Raw genomic sequence first — 17,117 nt, 5'->3', positions numbered from 1 at the left:
GTGCAGCGCCCCCACAGGCGAGGAGGGGAAAAGGTTTTTCAAAGGATTTGGATCGTTTGACAGTAGAGCAATGAAAAAGTGAACTGTAACAAATGTTGCATCAAACTATCAGGCGTGAAAAACAAAACACTCCAAAAGTTTCCATGTTTTCCTCTTTGGCTGTCCTGCTCTTTACACACTCCCAGTGTCTCGTTTTATTTCACACCCTTAGAGTGCGAGAAGCTACAAAGATACAAACCAGTGTATGCACAGAGAAAGAAGATGTTCTAAGTACCTGCAGCCGGGCCGTTGGTCTGACCCAGATAGCTGGGCGGAGGCATCGGGGGCATCACCAGGTTGAAGGGTATTGGGATGTTCATGGCCGCCATCTGACCCGGCCCGGTTCCGATCATCCCGATCTGATCGTGAGTTTGGAAATACATGTTGGACGGACGTCCAGCTGAAACACAATTCAGCACATCAGTCGAGGACAAACGCAGATGACTGTAGAAACGACTTGTGATTTTAAAACGCTGAATAAATACCAGCGCTGCTGCGGTCGTAGGCGGAGCCTGGGATGAGCGCCTCGCGGGCGTCGTACATGGCGGTGCTCATGAAACGTCCTCCCTAACATTCAACGCACAACAATATTAGTTCATTAAACCCGAAAACCAGAGGAAAACTGACGTTTCAGATGAATAAGTCACGGACCGGGTTGATGGTGTTGACCAGTTTGCGAGGCTTGCTGAACTGCATGAGGCTCTCTCTGAGGTTGTTGAGCGGGCCCTCCACCAGAACCTTCTGCTCCTTGTAGTAGTTCAGCAGGTTGTTCCACAGCGGCTGCTTGGACAGCGCTTTGGGGTTCCCCACGATGATCACTCCGTACCTTACGCACACACAAGACAACGTGTTAAAAGCTGAGAAAGAGAAAATAACCTGGATATTTTAAATAAAACTAATACTTGACTTAGATGCATCTTAAAAACAATAAAAGGGTCATCTTGTATTTATAAACTCTCAATATCATTGGCCACGCTGCAAAAACACAAAATTATTCTTAATTTAATCCAGAGATCAAAATATTTAAAAATATGAATCAGAGTTTAGGCCACTGTCAAATAAAGAAAAACCAGAGGCCACATTTTATTCAATTAGAACGAGCGTGATCATTTCCATAACGATTATTAATATTTTTTGAAGGGCAATTTTAACTCAGTTTATTTATGTTTTCATTTGTGCTCTGCAAAAATACAAAATCTTCAAGTATTTCTTGTCTAGTTTCTACTGCAAATATCTTTGTACACTTGAAATAATACAAACTAAATTAAGTAATTTTTAGCAAGAAATAGGAGCTTGTTTTAAGCCAATAATTCCTTAATATTGATGAAAATGTATTAGTTCTACTGGCAAATTATTTCACTTTTAGCATGAGAAAAATATCTGGCTGTACAGAAAATAATCTGTGAATGGTACTGGTACTTATTCTTACGAGGGAAATTATTGACATTGTCTTATTTCATGTGTATTAAAATATTTGCACTAGAAACTAGACCAGAAATACTTGGTGAGGTTTAGTTGTTGTCAGCAGGGTCACTTACTTTGCTCTGGTCAGCGCCACATTCAGACGCCGCGGGTCATTCAGGAAGCCGATGCCCTGATGCTCGTTGGCTCGAACACAGGACAGGATGATGAAATCCTTTTCTCTGCCCTGGAAGGCGTCCACACTGGCGATTTCCACTTGCTGTCCAGAAACAATACAAGTGAAGAGTTGACGTAATCAAATCCAATAACGTCAAATAAACTGGAGCCCTGGGTAAAGGTTCGTCATTACTCAGCTGTTTGCAGGTGTTGTAGCTTGAATACACTGTAAATGTTCAGTGTTGATAAGATAATTTTATTAGTCTCCCATAGGAGAAATTTATCTTGGAAGCAGGGGCAAAACTGCAATACAACAATAAAAGCCCATCCAAAAGGACAGTAACCACGAATGAATACATTAAAAACAAAAAAATACATAAAAGCATAAATGTCAGATTGGCAGTACAGCCCCATAACCATTTCCATTCACATACAATACACCCTCTACATACTACTGTTGGTCATCGTCTGGACCTCTTGTTGCTCGGTCCAGGCCTGCTAGTCTGTCATTTATCAGGTTAATGGTACAAATGAATGTTTCAGACGGTTATATTTGCACAGGGGACCCTCAACCGTCTCCCAGAGTTCATAAGAACATATTCATAAGAACAGATTGTGACCCATCAGATGTTCTGAGCTTGCCCGATGGTCCACCTGCTCAAACAGGTGCTGTGGAGAAGATAGATCTGGAGTGTTGATATTCTTACTTGCCATCTTCACCAGACTTTGAATTTGAGTTTTTAATTTAACGGTAAGATTTCCAAACGGTACCTGATACAGCTTGGTGTGCAGGGAGCCGCTGAACTGCATGTACTGGACCAGGTAGGAGCGCTGACCCTCGTACGGCGTGATGATGCCGATCTGGTCCGGTTTCGCTCCTGCCTTCAACAACCTGGTGGTGATTTTCTCCACGTTTGCTGCCTCGGTCCTGGAAAACATCAGCATCAGGTAAATTTAAATATCCATACTGAAAACAGAGGAAACAACAAATAAATTGTTACAGATTGGATCAGTAGTTCTGATGTAAAAAGTGTAGTAAGAGCTTACGCTGGAGGATAAATTGACCCAGCAATAAATAATAATATTGTTGCTTTAAGACCATTTTCAAATAATGCAAGTTGGCGTCCTCAAATACTAATAAACTTTAATTTTGTAAAGAATAGCTAACACTGGAACTGGAAGTTATTTTAAACATCCAAAATAACAACCAAAAACAATAAATAAGAAGATTATTTACTGCAAAAACACATCTTTCACCAAGAATTTTTGGTTTAGTTTCTAGTGCAAATATTTAGTACACTTGAATTAAGACAAAACTAAATAAGAAGCTTTTCAGCTTCAATATTAAGTAATTTTTTACTTAAATAAAGTTTCTACTTTTTGCTGAAAAGTTACTTTTGTTTAGTTTTTGGCACTAGAAACTAGACCAAAAAGTAGTTGGTAAGACCTTCAGTCTTTTAAGTGTAAAATGGATTTTAATGTCTCTGTAAACAAAATTGCTCTACAAAAATATTAATCATTATCCAAAGGAAATTACTGAGCGCATTTTAATTTATTTTAACTAATTGCTTATTGCGATGTCTGTTTTCTCTTTATGATAGTGGCTTAGACTTTGATTCATATCCTTAAATGTTTTTGATCTTTGGATTAAATTATGAAAAGCAGCCAAGGAAGATGGCTGTTGATACCTGTTCAAGTATGACGTTCCAGAACTGGCGATTTCCTCCTGACCCTGAGTCACGTAGAAGAACATGGGTTTGTCCGGTTGAGGCCACTGGAAGTCGAAGCCTTTCTTGATGCGATCAGCTGGGAGAAAGAGAGATTAGGTTTTTTTTTAACCTGCCAATCTGCAGGAGGAACCCACACATGTGAGGAAACCAGAATATTTGGGCTCACCTGCTGTAACGCCGTTCTGCAGGGAGCCCTCGTAGAAGATGTTGGACGGGAAGGCACTGAGAGCCGGGTGCATGCGGTACTGGACCTGCAGGCGGATCGGCCGGATTCCCAGCACCACCAGTCGCTCGAACAGAGACTGAGACAAACCCGCCTTTGCCGCTTTCTTACACATCACCACCGGACCCAGCTGGCAGTGGTCGCCCACCAGAATCAGCTGCAAAACAGGCGAGTTGGACAGCTGAGTTCCACTTGTGGGGCAGAACTTCACAATCAAAACCAAAACGGGTTCATACAAGTTTCCCACAGTGAAGTTCAAACACCTTCAAAACATCTTCAGGGTAAGTTTTCTAACTTTTCAAGCTCTACACGTTGGAAATAAAAACAATACTAATTAACTAAAACTTCACGATTATCTAATTTATTCCTGACTATTAATATCCTGATAGTATTTCACATTCTAGAGGAGAGACAATGTGAACTAAAATATAACAAAACATGTTTGGAAATCTCTCTCTCACTCCCTATGCACATTACTGGTCCGAGAACAAAACACTAATTTAACAAAAAGGCCCCCAATTTCATGAACTTAGTTGAACACATAAAGTAAAGACCAACATTTAATTCAATTACACAGATTAATAAGTATATTGACAAATTAGGAATAATACTAATTTGTTTCAAAGTTTAAATTACCTTCCTGATCAAATTAAATGCTAAGCCACAAAGAAAATCTCTAAAAAAGTGTTTGCCAAGTTTTCTGGCATTTAGCAAATAGATTTTAGATAATTTTGCCAATTTTAATTTACCTAAAAAACAAGAGAGGTTTGGCCTGCTTTAACTTCAGACAGTGAAAAAATAATTTCTCTTTTCATCAGGTGTATGAAAATATCCAACTGTAAATAATTGTTGTCTGAATATCAAACACTTTTCGCTGAATTGAAATTCAAGCAATTCCAAGAATTTGAAGAATCCATCAGACTCTGATTTAACACTCAGATGAGAATGAAAGTTGTTTCTGTAATGAAGCAGCGTTTAGCATGGAGAAGGTTGTTTTGTTTCCTGTAACGGTACCTGCTTTGCTCCCAGCACCACCGGGACCATGCACTCCGGCTCGGTGGCCTGGGTGCTCTCGTCGATCAGAATGGACCGGAACTGCATCTTGGCCAGACGGGGATCTCCAGCTCCAACGCAGGTGCAGCAAATCACGTCAGCGTTCTGCACAATGAAGAGGAGACAGAAGATTGATTCCTTCTGTCTGTACGGCATCAACACAATGTTCAACAAGCCAAATTAAAGGTGACCCGTTATTGTTCCTTGAACAGGTTAGGATACATCTGTAGGCTGTACTAAACCTGTTCATTAATTTATTTATTTATTCTTTTTTTTTTACACAAAATCATTTTTCACTGATGATCAGTTCTGCCTATTTTGAGCTCCTTTCAAAATGAGCTTCACTTTAAGTCCAAATAAACCGCAGCTGGCCACGCCCCCAACTACAACGTTTACACTCCCAGGTGAAAATAGCTGCAAACAGGTGCACAATTATACAACCGTACATCTTTGAAAAGCAGAAGTAGAGCCTCCTGCACAACCAAGAAGAATGCAGCAAGTATTTTCTGAATGACAAGTCAACAACTAAACACTTTTCTTTTCCAGCAGCCATTATACAGCATATAGAGAGATAAACCCAGCTGACCAAATGTGCTGGAGCTCTGCTTGGGGTACAAGGTGAGCGGCGGTGTCTGCTGATTTGTGACGTTACATTCTGGACGTTATTGAAACGGCTCGTTTCACCAAGAAACATTAGCTTATTTCCAAAAGCAAGGCTGGGTGGGATTTTTTTAAACGCTTGGGCTGTTTTTAGAAACAGTAGAAACCCAAATGGAAGTGCAAAAAAAACCCACACAATGGTGAATTTTCCATAAAAGGTCTTATTTCTTCTTAATGCCACCTTGAATAAAATTTAAGGCCATAAAACCTATAAACTATAAATACAGGGGATGCTCAGGGGATCCTGCTGTATTACAATCAAGTTTAGGACAAACTGAAATTTATGTTTGTGCTTCTTACACTCCATGTGGCTCTTTGAATGCATCAAAGCCTTGCCTGGGTTGGCAACAGAAATGAACCAAAAGCAAAAACAACAGTTAACCAGCCAACTGGTGTTAAATTTCTAATAACTCATGACAGAAGTAAATCATGTAGCTAGCAAGAGTAGATTCGCAGCTAGCTAGTGGTAGCCTCAATCGGATCGAGAAACAGCACACAATCAAGATATCTGCGCACGACTCAAACGTTTTCCTGACACAAAGGTCCCGGCAGAAAAACAGCAACATATTAAATAAAATAGTTGTGTCACACGAGGGCAACTTACTATTTACTTTATGAACTTCAGACTTTTTAACGATGCAGACACCGTGAACAAAACAGAGTTTACTTCAGAGTCCGTCACTGTTTTATGGATGCTCTTATTTTTCACACACAGAGAACCCTGAGCTCTCACCATGAGCAGCTCCCTCTCGGCGGTGCGCTTCAGAGCCCGGTAACGCTTCTCGTCAGCAGACGACAGCTCTCCAGTCTCATCCTTCAGCTGCTGCAGCTTCTGGAGCTCTGGCATGCTGCAGAGACCGAGAGGAGAAGCAAAAACCTAAAACTCACCCACAGTTCAATGCTGTCCCCATGAGACAAGCAGAGCTTGAATCAACAACGTTTACATCTGTAGCAATTACAAATATCAGAAACATTTAACTGAACAAATTAAAAATTTATTTAATGGTTTTGAATTTATATGTTTTGTTTCTTTTTCAGTTTTTTTCATAATTTAACAAGAAAAACCACAAGAATATGAACAAATGAGCAAAGACTTACAGCAATGATGATTGATGGGTTGCAGCTAACAATTAATTTAGTTTAAATATTTTATAGAATAAAAAGCAAAAACCAAATGAAGCTAAAAATGCCACTTCAAGAGTTTTGGCTAAAACATACTTACAGACAAAAGTGTTTTTATCTTAAATGCAAAATGTTTTTAGAAAGTTTTGGCTTAATTACTGCTTTGAATATGTTGCTTTTTTCACCAAATGAAATTTATTTTTGTGAGTCTGTTCAGTCCACTTAACTATTAGTTTGATTAATCGTTTCAGCCCGAGATGATTGTTAGCATTTTCTAACTTAACCAGAACCAAACATGGTTGCAGCATTCAGCTTCTATGCACCACAAATCTGGAATAAACTTCCAGAAAATTGCAAAAGTAGCTGGAACACTGAGAGCCTTTAAATCTAGACTAAAAACCCACCTGGTTGAAGTTTCTTTTGAAACATCAATCTGACGTGTAACGATGGCACTCTAAGACGTTCTAAGACTTTATATTTTAGTGTTTTATTGATGTAAAGCGACTTGAAATGCCTTACGAAAAGAGTTAATTGAAATGTGGTTATTGATTGACTGATTAACTGATTTAACAACAAATATTAAAACATGTTTAGGTGTTTGAAGTTCTTTCTCCTCCGCTGACCTGTCCATGTTGCTGATCTGGTTGTGGAGCGCCAGAAAAGAGACCGGAGACTCGATGGCCTCCCGGCTCTTGGCGCACAACCTGACGACCTTCAGGCCGGTCTTGTCAATCTTCTCCGTCAGCTGATCCACGGCGATGTTACTGGGAGCGCACACCAGGACAGGTCTGCAGGACCAAACACAGAAACAGTAAAACTGGCATCTAGAGCGCGTCTAAATTTAAGGATGATGTGTCTCACCCATTTCCCTGTCGGGACAGGTGGTACACGATCGTGGCGGAAGTGACGGTCTTCCCGGTGCCGGGCGGCCCCTGGATGAGACTGAGCGGCCGCTGCAGCACCGTCTTCACAGCGTAAACCTGGACAAAGGTGCCGTTTTTAATACAAATAAACAAATAAGTGAGAAAACTACAACATTAGATGCAAATAATGGAGGGTAATCAGAGTTTGACTCTGACCTGTGAGTGGTTCAGGTCCGGCAGGCCCGGAGCGGTGAAGCGCTTCGGCAGCTGGCACTTGATGGTGACGTCTTCGACCTCGTGACCCAGAAGTTTGTGGTAAATGTAACCGGACACGGAGGTTTCATCGACAGCAAACGTCTTCAAGGCGCTCTGCATCCTGAACAAAAAAACAAACAGGAAAAACGACTCCAAGTCCAGATGTGCAACTTTTAGCTTTTGGATTAGGAAACATTTTAAAACCTCTTTAAAATAAGGACTTCTAAGGAAGATTGCCTTTGAACTGGAAACTATATTGAAATTTAAATTAAGACAAAGTTGAAATAATCACTGGATCTAACCAATGTTTATGCTGAGTGACTTTTAAGTTGATTTAATTTCCTAAAGCTAGAATCACAATTATGAATGGAAATCTGTGAACAGAGCAAATGTTCTCCATACTGTTGTTTTCCAGACGTTCTGCAACAGTTTTTGGAAGAACCTACTGGAGCAACGCTTCGAAAGGATGTGAGAAATTACCTAAAAAGCTAAAGCTCAAATAGAGTAGGACTCAGCGGAAAGAAGACAGAGGAAGAAAAGTGGAATATTTCGCACCTGATGTCGTCATTGCAATATTTTCTAAAATCGTGCAGCCCTGTATGCGATCATTAAATACTTTTTCTCCCTGTCAAGTGCTTTTAAAAGAAGATAAACATTTTCAAACTTCTGATGCATTTAGGCTTCTGTGTTTATTTTTGCTCAGTCAATCAATATTGTTGCCTTAAAATCCAACAAACAAAATATTATTTTTCATAAATCTTTCTTATTTCTGTGTTTGAGGGACTGAAGCTACAAATTATTACAATTAAATGTAAATAATTCCTGCCACCTGATTTGTAGACTAGGATTGGCCAGAAGATCCACAGTTTAATGAATTATACATGAAACTTGTTTTCCAATCATCTCTGAACCAAATCTAGAGTTTTCAATAAACAAGGCCCTCGATCTTTACTAATCACCAATTAACTCCTAATTAATAACAATTTTTAAAATGGTAAACAAACTCAATTTATATATCAAGTTGCTTCACACTACAGCCACATTCACACAGACTTTACACACTGATATGCAGCTCAAACTAATATATAATTGTAAAATAATTCTAAATAAATTATGTAAAACATTTTTAGAAATTATCTTATTTTTTAGACATAACTTTCCTGAGGCTCCTGGTCATTTAAATATGTAATGGGAAGGTTATAATGGAACATGAATTGAGAAATACAATAATTTTTTCCAGAAAATAAGAGCATATAGTAAAAACTGGAACAAACCAGAGACATTTCCAGAATGCCAGTATTTTTATTTTTATAATTTAAATTAGGGGTGCACCGATTGCAGTTTTCTGGCCGATTGCCGATCTTTTAAAAAGCCTAACTTACCGATTCCAATTTTGGCCGGTACCATTTTTTTGTCCGAAATGCTGCTCAATATATCAAGAAAGTTGCTGAATTGGCAACAATGGGGTGACTATTAAATGTGAATGTGCAGACATGACCTGGTCGGCCGGTTTGTCGGTCAAACTTCTCTCACAGGAGAAAAGAAAAGCACAGAGGTTGATTTTTAGACTTTTGCAGAGGTGGATAACATCGGTGGACAAGATTGGCCGATCACCGATCTCCCAAAATTAAGGAAACCGGCTGGACGATAAATCGGTGCACCCCTAATTTAAATCTTTAAAAATGTCACAAACCTGTCAAAGGAAGTTGATTTCCAAACAAAATCCACTTGGAAGTTATGAGGGATTTCCACAGGCGCTCCGACGCTGCTGCGCAGCTCAATGGCAATTTCATCCCCATAGTCTTTAAAAACAAGCTATTAAGGAAAAAAACAACACAGCTGCACTTTTAACAATTTTTAAGCATGTCATTGATTTGTTGAGCACAGCTGAAGCTGTTGGGAACATAAAGGATACTGTCGGGGACTTTGATGACATGGCCGATGCCTTTCCACAGAGGAGCCAGATCTCCTTTGTAGCGCAGGCAGATCTCATCGCCCTGCATCAGCCGCATATCTGGGATTCACCAAAAACAAACAAGTTACTAACCCGTTTATGCTGAAAAGCGACAAAAACATCAATCACGCCCTAATACTCATGACAACAAACTAGTGAAAAAATTAAAAAAAAAAAAAAAAAATGTAGGGATGCCACCAAAAAATGCAGGAAGGAGGGAGGCTGCATGCAAGTCTGATGACTGAGGGGAGTTTGGAGGGAGCTACAGCGACACCACAGAACCACTGGAGGAAACAACGTTGAAAGCATTACCACCTGAATCCGTCTTGGGAAGTGTGAAATAAGCAATCCGCTTTTTGTTTAACCCCAGGTCCCACCTGACGGTTATATTGTCTTGAGTCTGGAAAAGAAAACAAAAAACAACTGAACACCTGCAGAAGAAGAATCAGTAAAGCCACAGGTGTTTAAAAATGAAAACTAATGTGAGTTTTTCTCATGCTTTTCTCTCTTTCTGCGGTGAGAAACGCTGCTATGGCAACCATTGCTGCTATGTTGAATTGCAGGGGAAGCAAGTTCAGTCAATGAGATTTTTTTCCTGCAACTTTTACACATCAATCAAAAACTCTCCAGATCAAATCGACTGTAAGTTGACCTTCTCAGTACGATGGAGACGTTTGAGCCTGGCGGTGAACAGAACCGACTGCGGTTTTATTAGGACTCAACATAAAGTCATCTGAACGCTGTGTGGAGAAACGAGGGAGGGAGCTTCTGCATTTATTAAAACTAGGCCTCATTCATAACTCCTCACCTTTAGTCACTGAGGATTCGTGCTCTGTTTTACACTGATTAAGACGAGACGCAGAGGCTTCAGATGTAACATTAAAACATTACTTTACATTAAATACGCTAAGATGTTTCTCGTTTAAAGTAATTTTGGTGAATATTGCACACTATGCATTGTTATTTTCCACATATAGTAGCAGTGGTAATCTAAATAATAAGGCCTATGGTAGTTTGTTTCAGTAAAGTTATTATTTTCCTCTTTATTATTATTATTATTATTATTATTATTATTATTATTATTATTATCTTTCATTCTACTTAGAAATTACAAAACAGCCAAAAAAGTAACAAACACAGCTTTATTAAATGCTAAGTTTGTCATATTTAGCTCATTTCTGTGATTAAATGATTCTAAGCAGCAGATCTGAGGGTTTTAGAAAACTGTTGGAGAGTAAAATCTAAAATAAAAATAAAAATCATTATAAAGGAAGAAAATGTGCTGCACTTTTCAAAATGATCCCTTTTTTGCAGAGCAGTACGTTCTTAACCTTATACTAAACTGAAACAATAAAGTGAATCACAAATCATAAAATTTGCTTTTACAAATTAAAAATAAGAGACTGAATTAAAACAGAAACTGAATCGTCAGTATTTGACTCATTGATTGTTTATCGAGGGAATGTTGGAAGTTTCAGTAATGCAGAAATGCTTTTGTTAACCCCACAAAACATGAAAAATAACCTGGAAGATTAAAAGAATATGAATCCAAAAAAAATCTGCAGTAATGTTTGAGATAAGAAGCAAAACTCCCATTTACTCATTTCTTTATCCCTTATGATTTAAACTCTTCTATTCATGTATTTTGCACTCTGTACCTGTGACTCCTTTAGCTTTTTGTCATAGTCGGCCTCCAGTTTGACCAAAGGGCCGAAGATGTTCTGGTACTGGTAGGCGTCTTCGTAGCGCAGCAGCACATGCTGGGGTTCTTCATCCACTCCGGGTTTCTCCAGGTCTTCCAACGTAGCGCCAGGATTGTCCTTAAAATAAAAAATAAAACAGTCAGATAGAGCCGGCCTGTAAATCTAAGCGGCGGAGGCGTTTCCTGCAGCTGCAGGATGCTCTAAACGCCTCGTAAAGCAGCTCTGCTACCTTCCAGAGCTCCTCCAGCTTGTTGATCTGCTGGGCGGTGATCTGACGGGCGCGGAGCTGCTCTTGCTCCGACGGGATCTTCACCAACCAGGACAGGAAGCAGCGGTCCTGGATCAGCGGCTGCCACTGGGAGCTGTCCCAGTTGATGTCTTTCAAGCTGCTCTGGCTCGCGCACGGCTGCCTGCACGCAAAAATTAAATCAGAAAGTAAATATTTAACAAAAACGATTTAATAACTCAGTGGATATTTTACAACCTATTGTGCAAACACAAACCGTGTGGCCCCAAGCAAGCCGTGCTTCGGCCTGCAGCTGGAGGCTGCATCATGAACCAATACAGACGTAACAAACTGAACTGTAATCTGAAGGCTCCCACTGAACAGCTTTTCATTAATCTAGATGTAATTTTGTCTTTAGAAACAAATTAAATCAAGGTAGTCAGAAAACTTTCTGGCTTTTTGACCTTTTACATCAACTTCTCAGATTTTCTTGCTCTGAAAAAGGCAAATAAAATATATTTTCCCAGGTTTTGAGATGCAAAGGAGAACAATTCAGAAGCTGTTAACATTTGATTATCTTTGTTAACAAATTCTTAGGAGACCAGAAAATTCTTAGTGAGCTTATAAAGTTGAATGGACCAAAACATCATGCACCTTCAGCACCGCAGACAAAACGACTTCAGAATATGTGTAAAACAAAGCAGGGCTGCAGCTAACTATTACTTTAGTAAATCAACTATTCTGATGATTAATTGAATAAAAATCCAGCAGATTTTTCATTTAACAACTTGGAGCTTTTTTGCATAATGTTAGAAATACATTAGAAGACGCAAATAAACAATTCAAATAATTTTTAAAATAAATTTTATTAGTGAATTTGAACCAGCTGAAGCTAAAACTAAGCCACTTGAGGAGTTTTGGGTAAAATAAAGTTGATTTTTATATTCAATACAATATAGAAAATACATTTTGAACATTTCTGGCTTAATTTCCGCTCTTAAGTTGATTTTTTAGCCTCTTTTTCAGTCTGTATACTCTAATTAATTAATCGATTACTACATTAGTTGACAATTATGTCAATAATCAAATAATCTGATTAATCGTTTCAGCCCTAAAACAAAATTGCAGTATTTAGAAACACCACCCAGCAATCAACATCAAAAAAATTTTCTAGCTCAGGTAAGGAAGAGCTAATTAAAAAAAAGTTAGTTCCAACTTTTACTGGAGAGGATTTACTGAAACCGAGCGCTCTTCTGATTTAATACTGTATGTTAAAGACATTTAATTGTTGCTGTGATCCTCACATACAATGAGATCAAAAAGTGGCATCAGAAGCAGGTAAGAAAGCTCCAACAAATGATGCATGGAAACCGGAACACAATCATGTGTGGATGTAAAAGCACATATTTAGCATATTGGCGAATAAATCTCCAAACTGTAAAACTAAAATATAAGAATCCAGAATGACAGGTTGCTGAGAATGATTTAGTTTCTGTTTCTGATGAGGTTCGAGACGCTGGGATCATTTATAAGTGAATAAGATCAGCTGATTGTTGGCTTGTAAGGGGCAAAGGTCAGCAAGTGTTTAAATATTCCCACCCATATTTAATTCTGCAGTGGAGCATCTTTTACCAGCCAGACTGAGGCAGCCGAGGCGCATCACGTCACACTGCAACAGGTGTGTAAACAAAGTCCAAAGGAACCCAAACCAAAACTATTTTTCAGTTCCAACTTATTTTTAACTTGACTGAAGCAAAATAAATACAACTTTGTTCACTTAAACTGTTTTTTTTTTTATTATCTGATATGTGGCAATTAAAAAATACTTTATAAATCCCAAAGGGAAAGTAAATATAACTATTATTATACAGTTTTCTTTCAGAGATCAGAATGTTTCTGCTCTTACATCAAAGTTACGTCAACACCTACACTGTTGTCGCAGTTCAGTTACCTTTCTAGTTTCTTTTTCTATTAAAATTTCATTAACTGTATTATTTTCCATGACAGAGAACCAACTAGTGGATAAATAAGACTGTTTGAGGTTAGCCACCTAAACAAAGTTTTAAGCCTGTTTTAGGAGCAGATTTGGAAGAGAAGAGAATCTAAAACAATCATTTTAGATCTTGTCAATGTTTCCCCCTCAGAAATATACATAAACTGTGAATCCCTGCTTTTAAACTAAGTCAGCAGAGACATAACTGTTCACTGGACTGTAGAACAAGAAAGAAGTGCTACAATAGACTTCTCAAAGTAGGAACCTTCGTCATATATTGTTTGTAAGAAGAGTGTAATAGAAAGTTTAGTAGCAGTAATAAACCAGTCTCTGGATGTTTGCCTTTACCTGCAGAGCAGCACCACCACAGAGTCGGCTTTAGCTGGGATGAAGCCCAGCAGGAAGACGTTGCGACAGCCGCAGTTGTAGCACTCCAGCACCGTTTCGCCCAGAGGCCCGTCTTTATGAAGAGTCACCTCTTTACATTTGGCCCTCACCATGTGGTTCACAATGTGGCTGGAGGAGAAACAAAGGACACATAAAGTCACCAAAGATGCAGGTATAGTTGCATATATACAACTCTGGTAAAAACTAAGAGCCCACTGCACTGAACCTCATTGAAAACCTCCTAGTTATTCCACCAAATATTGATTTCTGAACTCTTCCCGAGTTAAAACTTTAGTATTGTTTCTAAATGAATATCAACTTGTTTTCTCTGCATTATTTGCATCTTTTTCATTATTTTGTCCATTTCTCATTTTCTGCAAACAAATACTAAATTTTTGCTTGGAATTTCAGAGACATGTCAGTAGTTCATGGGATAAAAGAACAATGTTTATTTTGCTCAAATATATACCTATAAATATATTTATAAAAAGTAAAATTAAAGAAACTAATCATTTTAAATGCTCTCTAATTTTTTAAATAGCTGTAGTGTTTATTGATAGTATTCTATAATGCATGACAATTGGTCTACATACCACATTTTAAGATTTATTTAATGACACGATATAGTAATTTAGTAGTAAACCACATTTTTGGTAATATTGGTTTCAATGTGACAGAATCAACAGAAAAATACACATCCACATTCCAACAATCTGACTGTTTTCATGCCAACATTTCCTGATTATTGCTGCTACAGTCATGGTGTGATGATCTAACAGTACGTGTGTAAATCAGAGGAAGATGAAACCACAGACCTGCCAGACGTGTTACCACGGCCGTTACAGAACCACTTCTTACTGGTGTTGCAGTACACCACACACGCTGGGTCATGGATGCCGCAGTAGCTGCAAAACAATGACACCTTTCATCCCACAAATCTAGATATTTAGCATTTTACATCATTTAATATTACATTATTTTAAATTCTAACCACAGACTGATCCTGCGAAACAACTTTACAAAAATATATTTATCTTATTTGCCTCTTTAGTAAAAAGTTAATGGTCAACAGCAGCATCTCTCTTATCACTGCTCCACGGAAAACATCTTCCCATTATGGATCACTATGTCATTTTCAAGTCAAAATCACAGCAGTGATCGTTCAGAAAATGCAGGACAGGTGAAAAAGAACTGTAAACAAAGGAGTGTTTATCTGAAACAAATCTGCACAAGGTAGTGAGTAAAGTTACAAATAGTTTCCAATAAAACGGATGTCACTAATTCAGGATGGTGACGCGCTGCAGTGCTGCTACATCAATGAAAAATAATTTAACAATAAAAGAAATGATACATTTTTCTCCCAAGGATCAGACTGCTTACACAACAGCTCTGATTTATATGATTGTTAAAAAATTAACACAGAGAATTTACCTTTAGTGATTTGTAAAATACATAAACGTTTGCTATTATACAAAGAAGCGTGATGTTGGACCACAGATCATATAAATCATGCTATACTTGGAAGACTAGTTTCCTCTGTGAATCAGTTTTAATTACATCATCATTGCAGCACAATTTAAAGCCAAAACCTATAAAACTTAAGCCTTATTTATACTCCCTATTCATAGTGGTTATATAAGACAATTTTCATTTAAACTGCTTGAAAGAAGCAGCTGGAAGAATGAATCCAGTGACACTGACGTGCAACAAAGAACACGTCTGATCAGCTGCTGCATTTGTTTATATTTCCAACTAACTGGAAAGACTCCCGGATGAGTATTTTGAGCCATAAATCTAAAGTGGTTCCCTCTGTGTCTGTCTGAGCTCTGGGTCTCCATCATCACTAAGGCTGCACAGATATATCTTAAAAACAAGAAAAGCTCTGCATCACTCAACATGTTATTCTACTAAAAATATATGTACACAAACAATGGATGCCAGAGGAAAAAACAGGACAAGCTGGAGAGATTATGTTTCTCAGCTAGTCTGGGAATGCCTGGGGATTCCCCTGGAGGAGGTGGCCTGAGTGCCTCCTGCTGAGGCAGCTGTCCCCACAACCTAAACTAACCAAAAATAACAGATGGATGATCAAAGACCAGAAGGTTCATCTGAAAGGTGCTACTTTAACATAGTTAGAAACATAAAATGTGTCTCAGGTTCAGGTGACAAAGAGGATTAAGTGTTAGCGAAACAATATGGAGAAAAACAGAGCAGTAGAACCACCCAGGATGTTCTGGTTCCTCTCACAGTACCTGCATGCGTGTATTGGAAGATCTTTGGTGTAGTAGGTGTCTTCTTCATCCTCCTCAAAGTTGAGCTCGCCCAACAACTGGCTGGTTTTGACCACAGAGTCATCCATTCCTCCATTGTGAAGACCCTCATCAGGACCATTGATCTGTCGAATGCGCAGGAAATAAATTACTGATACATTTTACGTGTGATTTTCACCTTCCACATGCGTTTTTTTTCATAAGCGTCATTACAGCTAACTATACTTTCACCGGAGCACAAGCTTCACCAAACAGGTTTACTTATAATTGAGTAAACTTTCTCCAGAGAAGCTGTTCTTCTCCTTGAGAATAGTATTTTAGCCTCTAACATGTGGTAGAGACGATCATTATGAGACAAACTCGGTGCTAACAGACCAGCTAACGGCTGAGGAAGGCGCACAGTGAGGATGTGGACACGTTGACAGATTGTCAACGGTGAAACTACTGTCATCCCAAACAACTGGAGACATTTCCGTGACCCTGTTTTGATTTAGATATCAGAAATAAGGAGGTGAGACAACTGGAGCAACTTTAAGAGTGTACTTAACGGTCTTAGCAAACGTTAGCTTAAGCTAAGCTAAGGAGGCTAGTAGTTTTAATAATAGCGGGCTAGCAGCGGCAAGCTAACGTCAGCACCGCGCCTTCTGCTGAAAATGAAAGCCTCGAACCTGTCCGTCCAACTGGCTCTGGGTCTGGCCTTGTGTTTGCGTCTGGCTCGGAAGAGTGAAGTCGGTGAAGTCGTACTCGGAGCCCTGGGTGTCCGCTCCGAGCAGCTCCGCTTCCTCGGTGTCCAGGAAGGTGAGGGTCTGGGAACTCGGCCCGTACGCCTCCACACTCATTTTCGTCCCTTAACTTTCGCTTTACTCTGCTGTTTCCGGTGCTCGTAACAGACGAATAAACAGCGCGCAGTGTTTATTTGTTGATTTATCTTTCAGAAAGCGTCGCCAAGAGTCCGAATTTGAACCCAAACAAAAATGGAAACGATCAGAACCTCGATAGCTTCAGCGGGACCAACAGCCCAGCGGCGGTGACGAACTTCCCTGCGCCGCGCAATCTGTGAC

The 17,117-nt window shown here is 39.1% G+C and overlaps 1 protein-coding gene across 3 annotated transcripts in view; it reads right to left on the bottom strand.

The window, feature by feature from the left end:
- LOC116725133 (regulator of nonsense transcripts 1) overlaps window positions 1-17,117 on the bottom strand; it is a 22,433-nt gene extending 5,316 nt beyond the window's left edge. Inside the window, exons 1-21 of one of the 3 annotated variants that reach the window (XM_032571012.1) lie at window positions 16,725-17,117; window positions 16,039-16,181; window positions 14,602-14,691; window positions 13,748-13,915; window positions 11,410-11,590; window positions 11,136-11,297; window positions 9,790-9,877; window positions 9,439-9,537; window positions 9,217-9,325; window positions 7,485-7,644; window positions 7,267-7,385; window positions 7,029-7,193; window positions 6,017-6,131; window positions 4,585-4,728; window positions 3,514-3,727; window positions 3,306-3,423; window positions 2,389-2,545; window positions 1,578-1,720; window positions 691-865; window positions 525-606; window positions 275-439 (exon numbers count right to left, since the gene is read on the bottom strand). In XM_032571012.1, coding sequence (XP_032426903.1) covers window positions 275-439; window positions 525-606; window positions 691-865; window positions 1,578-1,720; window positions 2,389-2,545; window positions 3,306-3,423; window positions 3,514-3,727; window positions 4,585-4,728; window positions 6,017-6,131; window positions 7,029-7,193; window positions 7,267-7,385; window positions 7,485-7,644; window positions 9,217-9,325; window positions 9,439-9,537; window positions 9,790-9,877; window positions 11,136-11,297; window positions 11,410-11,590; window positions 13,748-13,915; window positions 14,602-14,691; window positions 16,039-16,181; window positions 16,725-16,895 — 2,968 coding nt within the window. In that variant the 5' untranslated portion in view covers window positions 16,896-17,117. The remainder of the gene's footprint in view (window positions 1-274; window positions 440-524; window positions 607-690; window positions 866-1,577; window positions 1,721-2,388; window positions 2,546-3,305; window positions 3,424-3,513; window positions 3,728-4,584; window positions 4,729-6,016; window positions 6,132-7,028; window positions 7,194-7,266; window positions 7,386-7,484; window positions 7,645-9,216; window positions 9,326-9,438; window positions 9,538-9,789; window positions 9,878-11,135; window positions 11,298-11,409; window positions 11,591-13,747; window positions 13,916-14,601; window positions 14,692-16,038; window positions 16,182-16,724) is intronic. The other 2 variants (XM_032571014.1, XM_032571013.1) reach the window with 2 other exon arrangements.

This window comes from Xiphophorus hellerii, chromosome 9 (genome assembly GCF_003331165.1).
Source record: "Xiphophorus hellerii strain 12219 chromosome 9, Xiphophorus_hellerii-4.1, whole genome shotgun sequence".
Taxonomy (NCBI): Eukaryota; Metazoa; Chordata; class Actinopteri; order Cyprinodontiformes; family Poeciliidae; genus Xiphophorus; species Xiphophorus hellerii.
The sequence above is the reverse complement of the archived record's forward strand: the minus strand, read 5'-3'. Positions and strand labels throughout refer to the sequence as shown.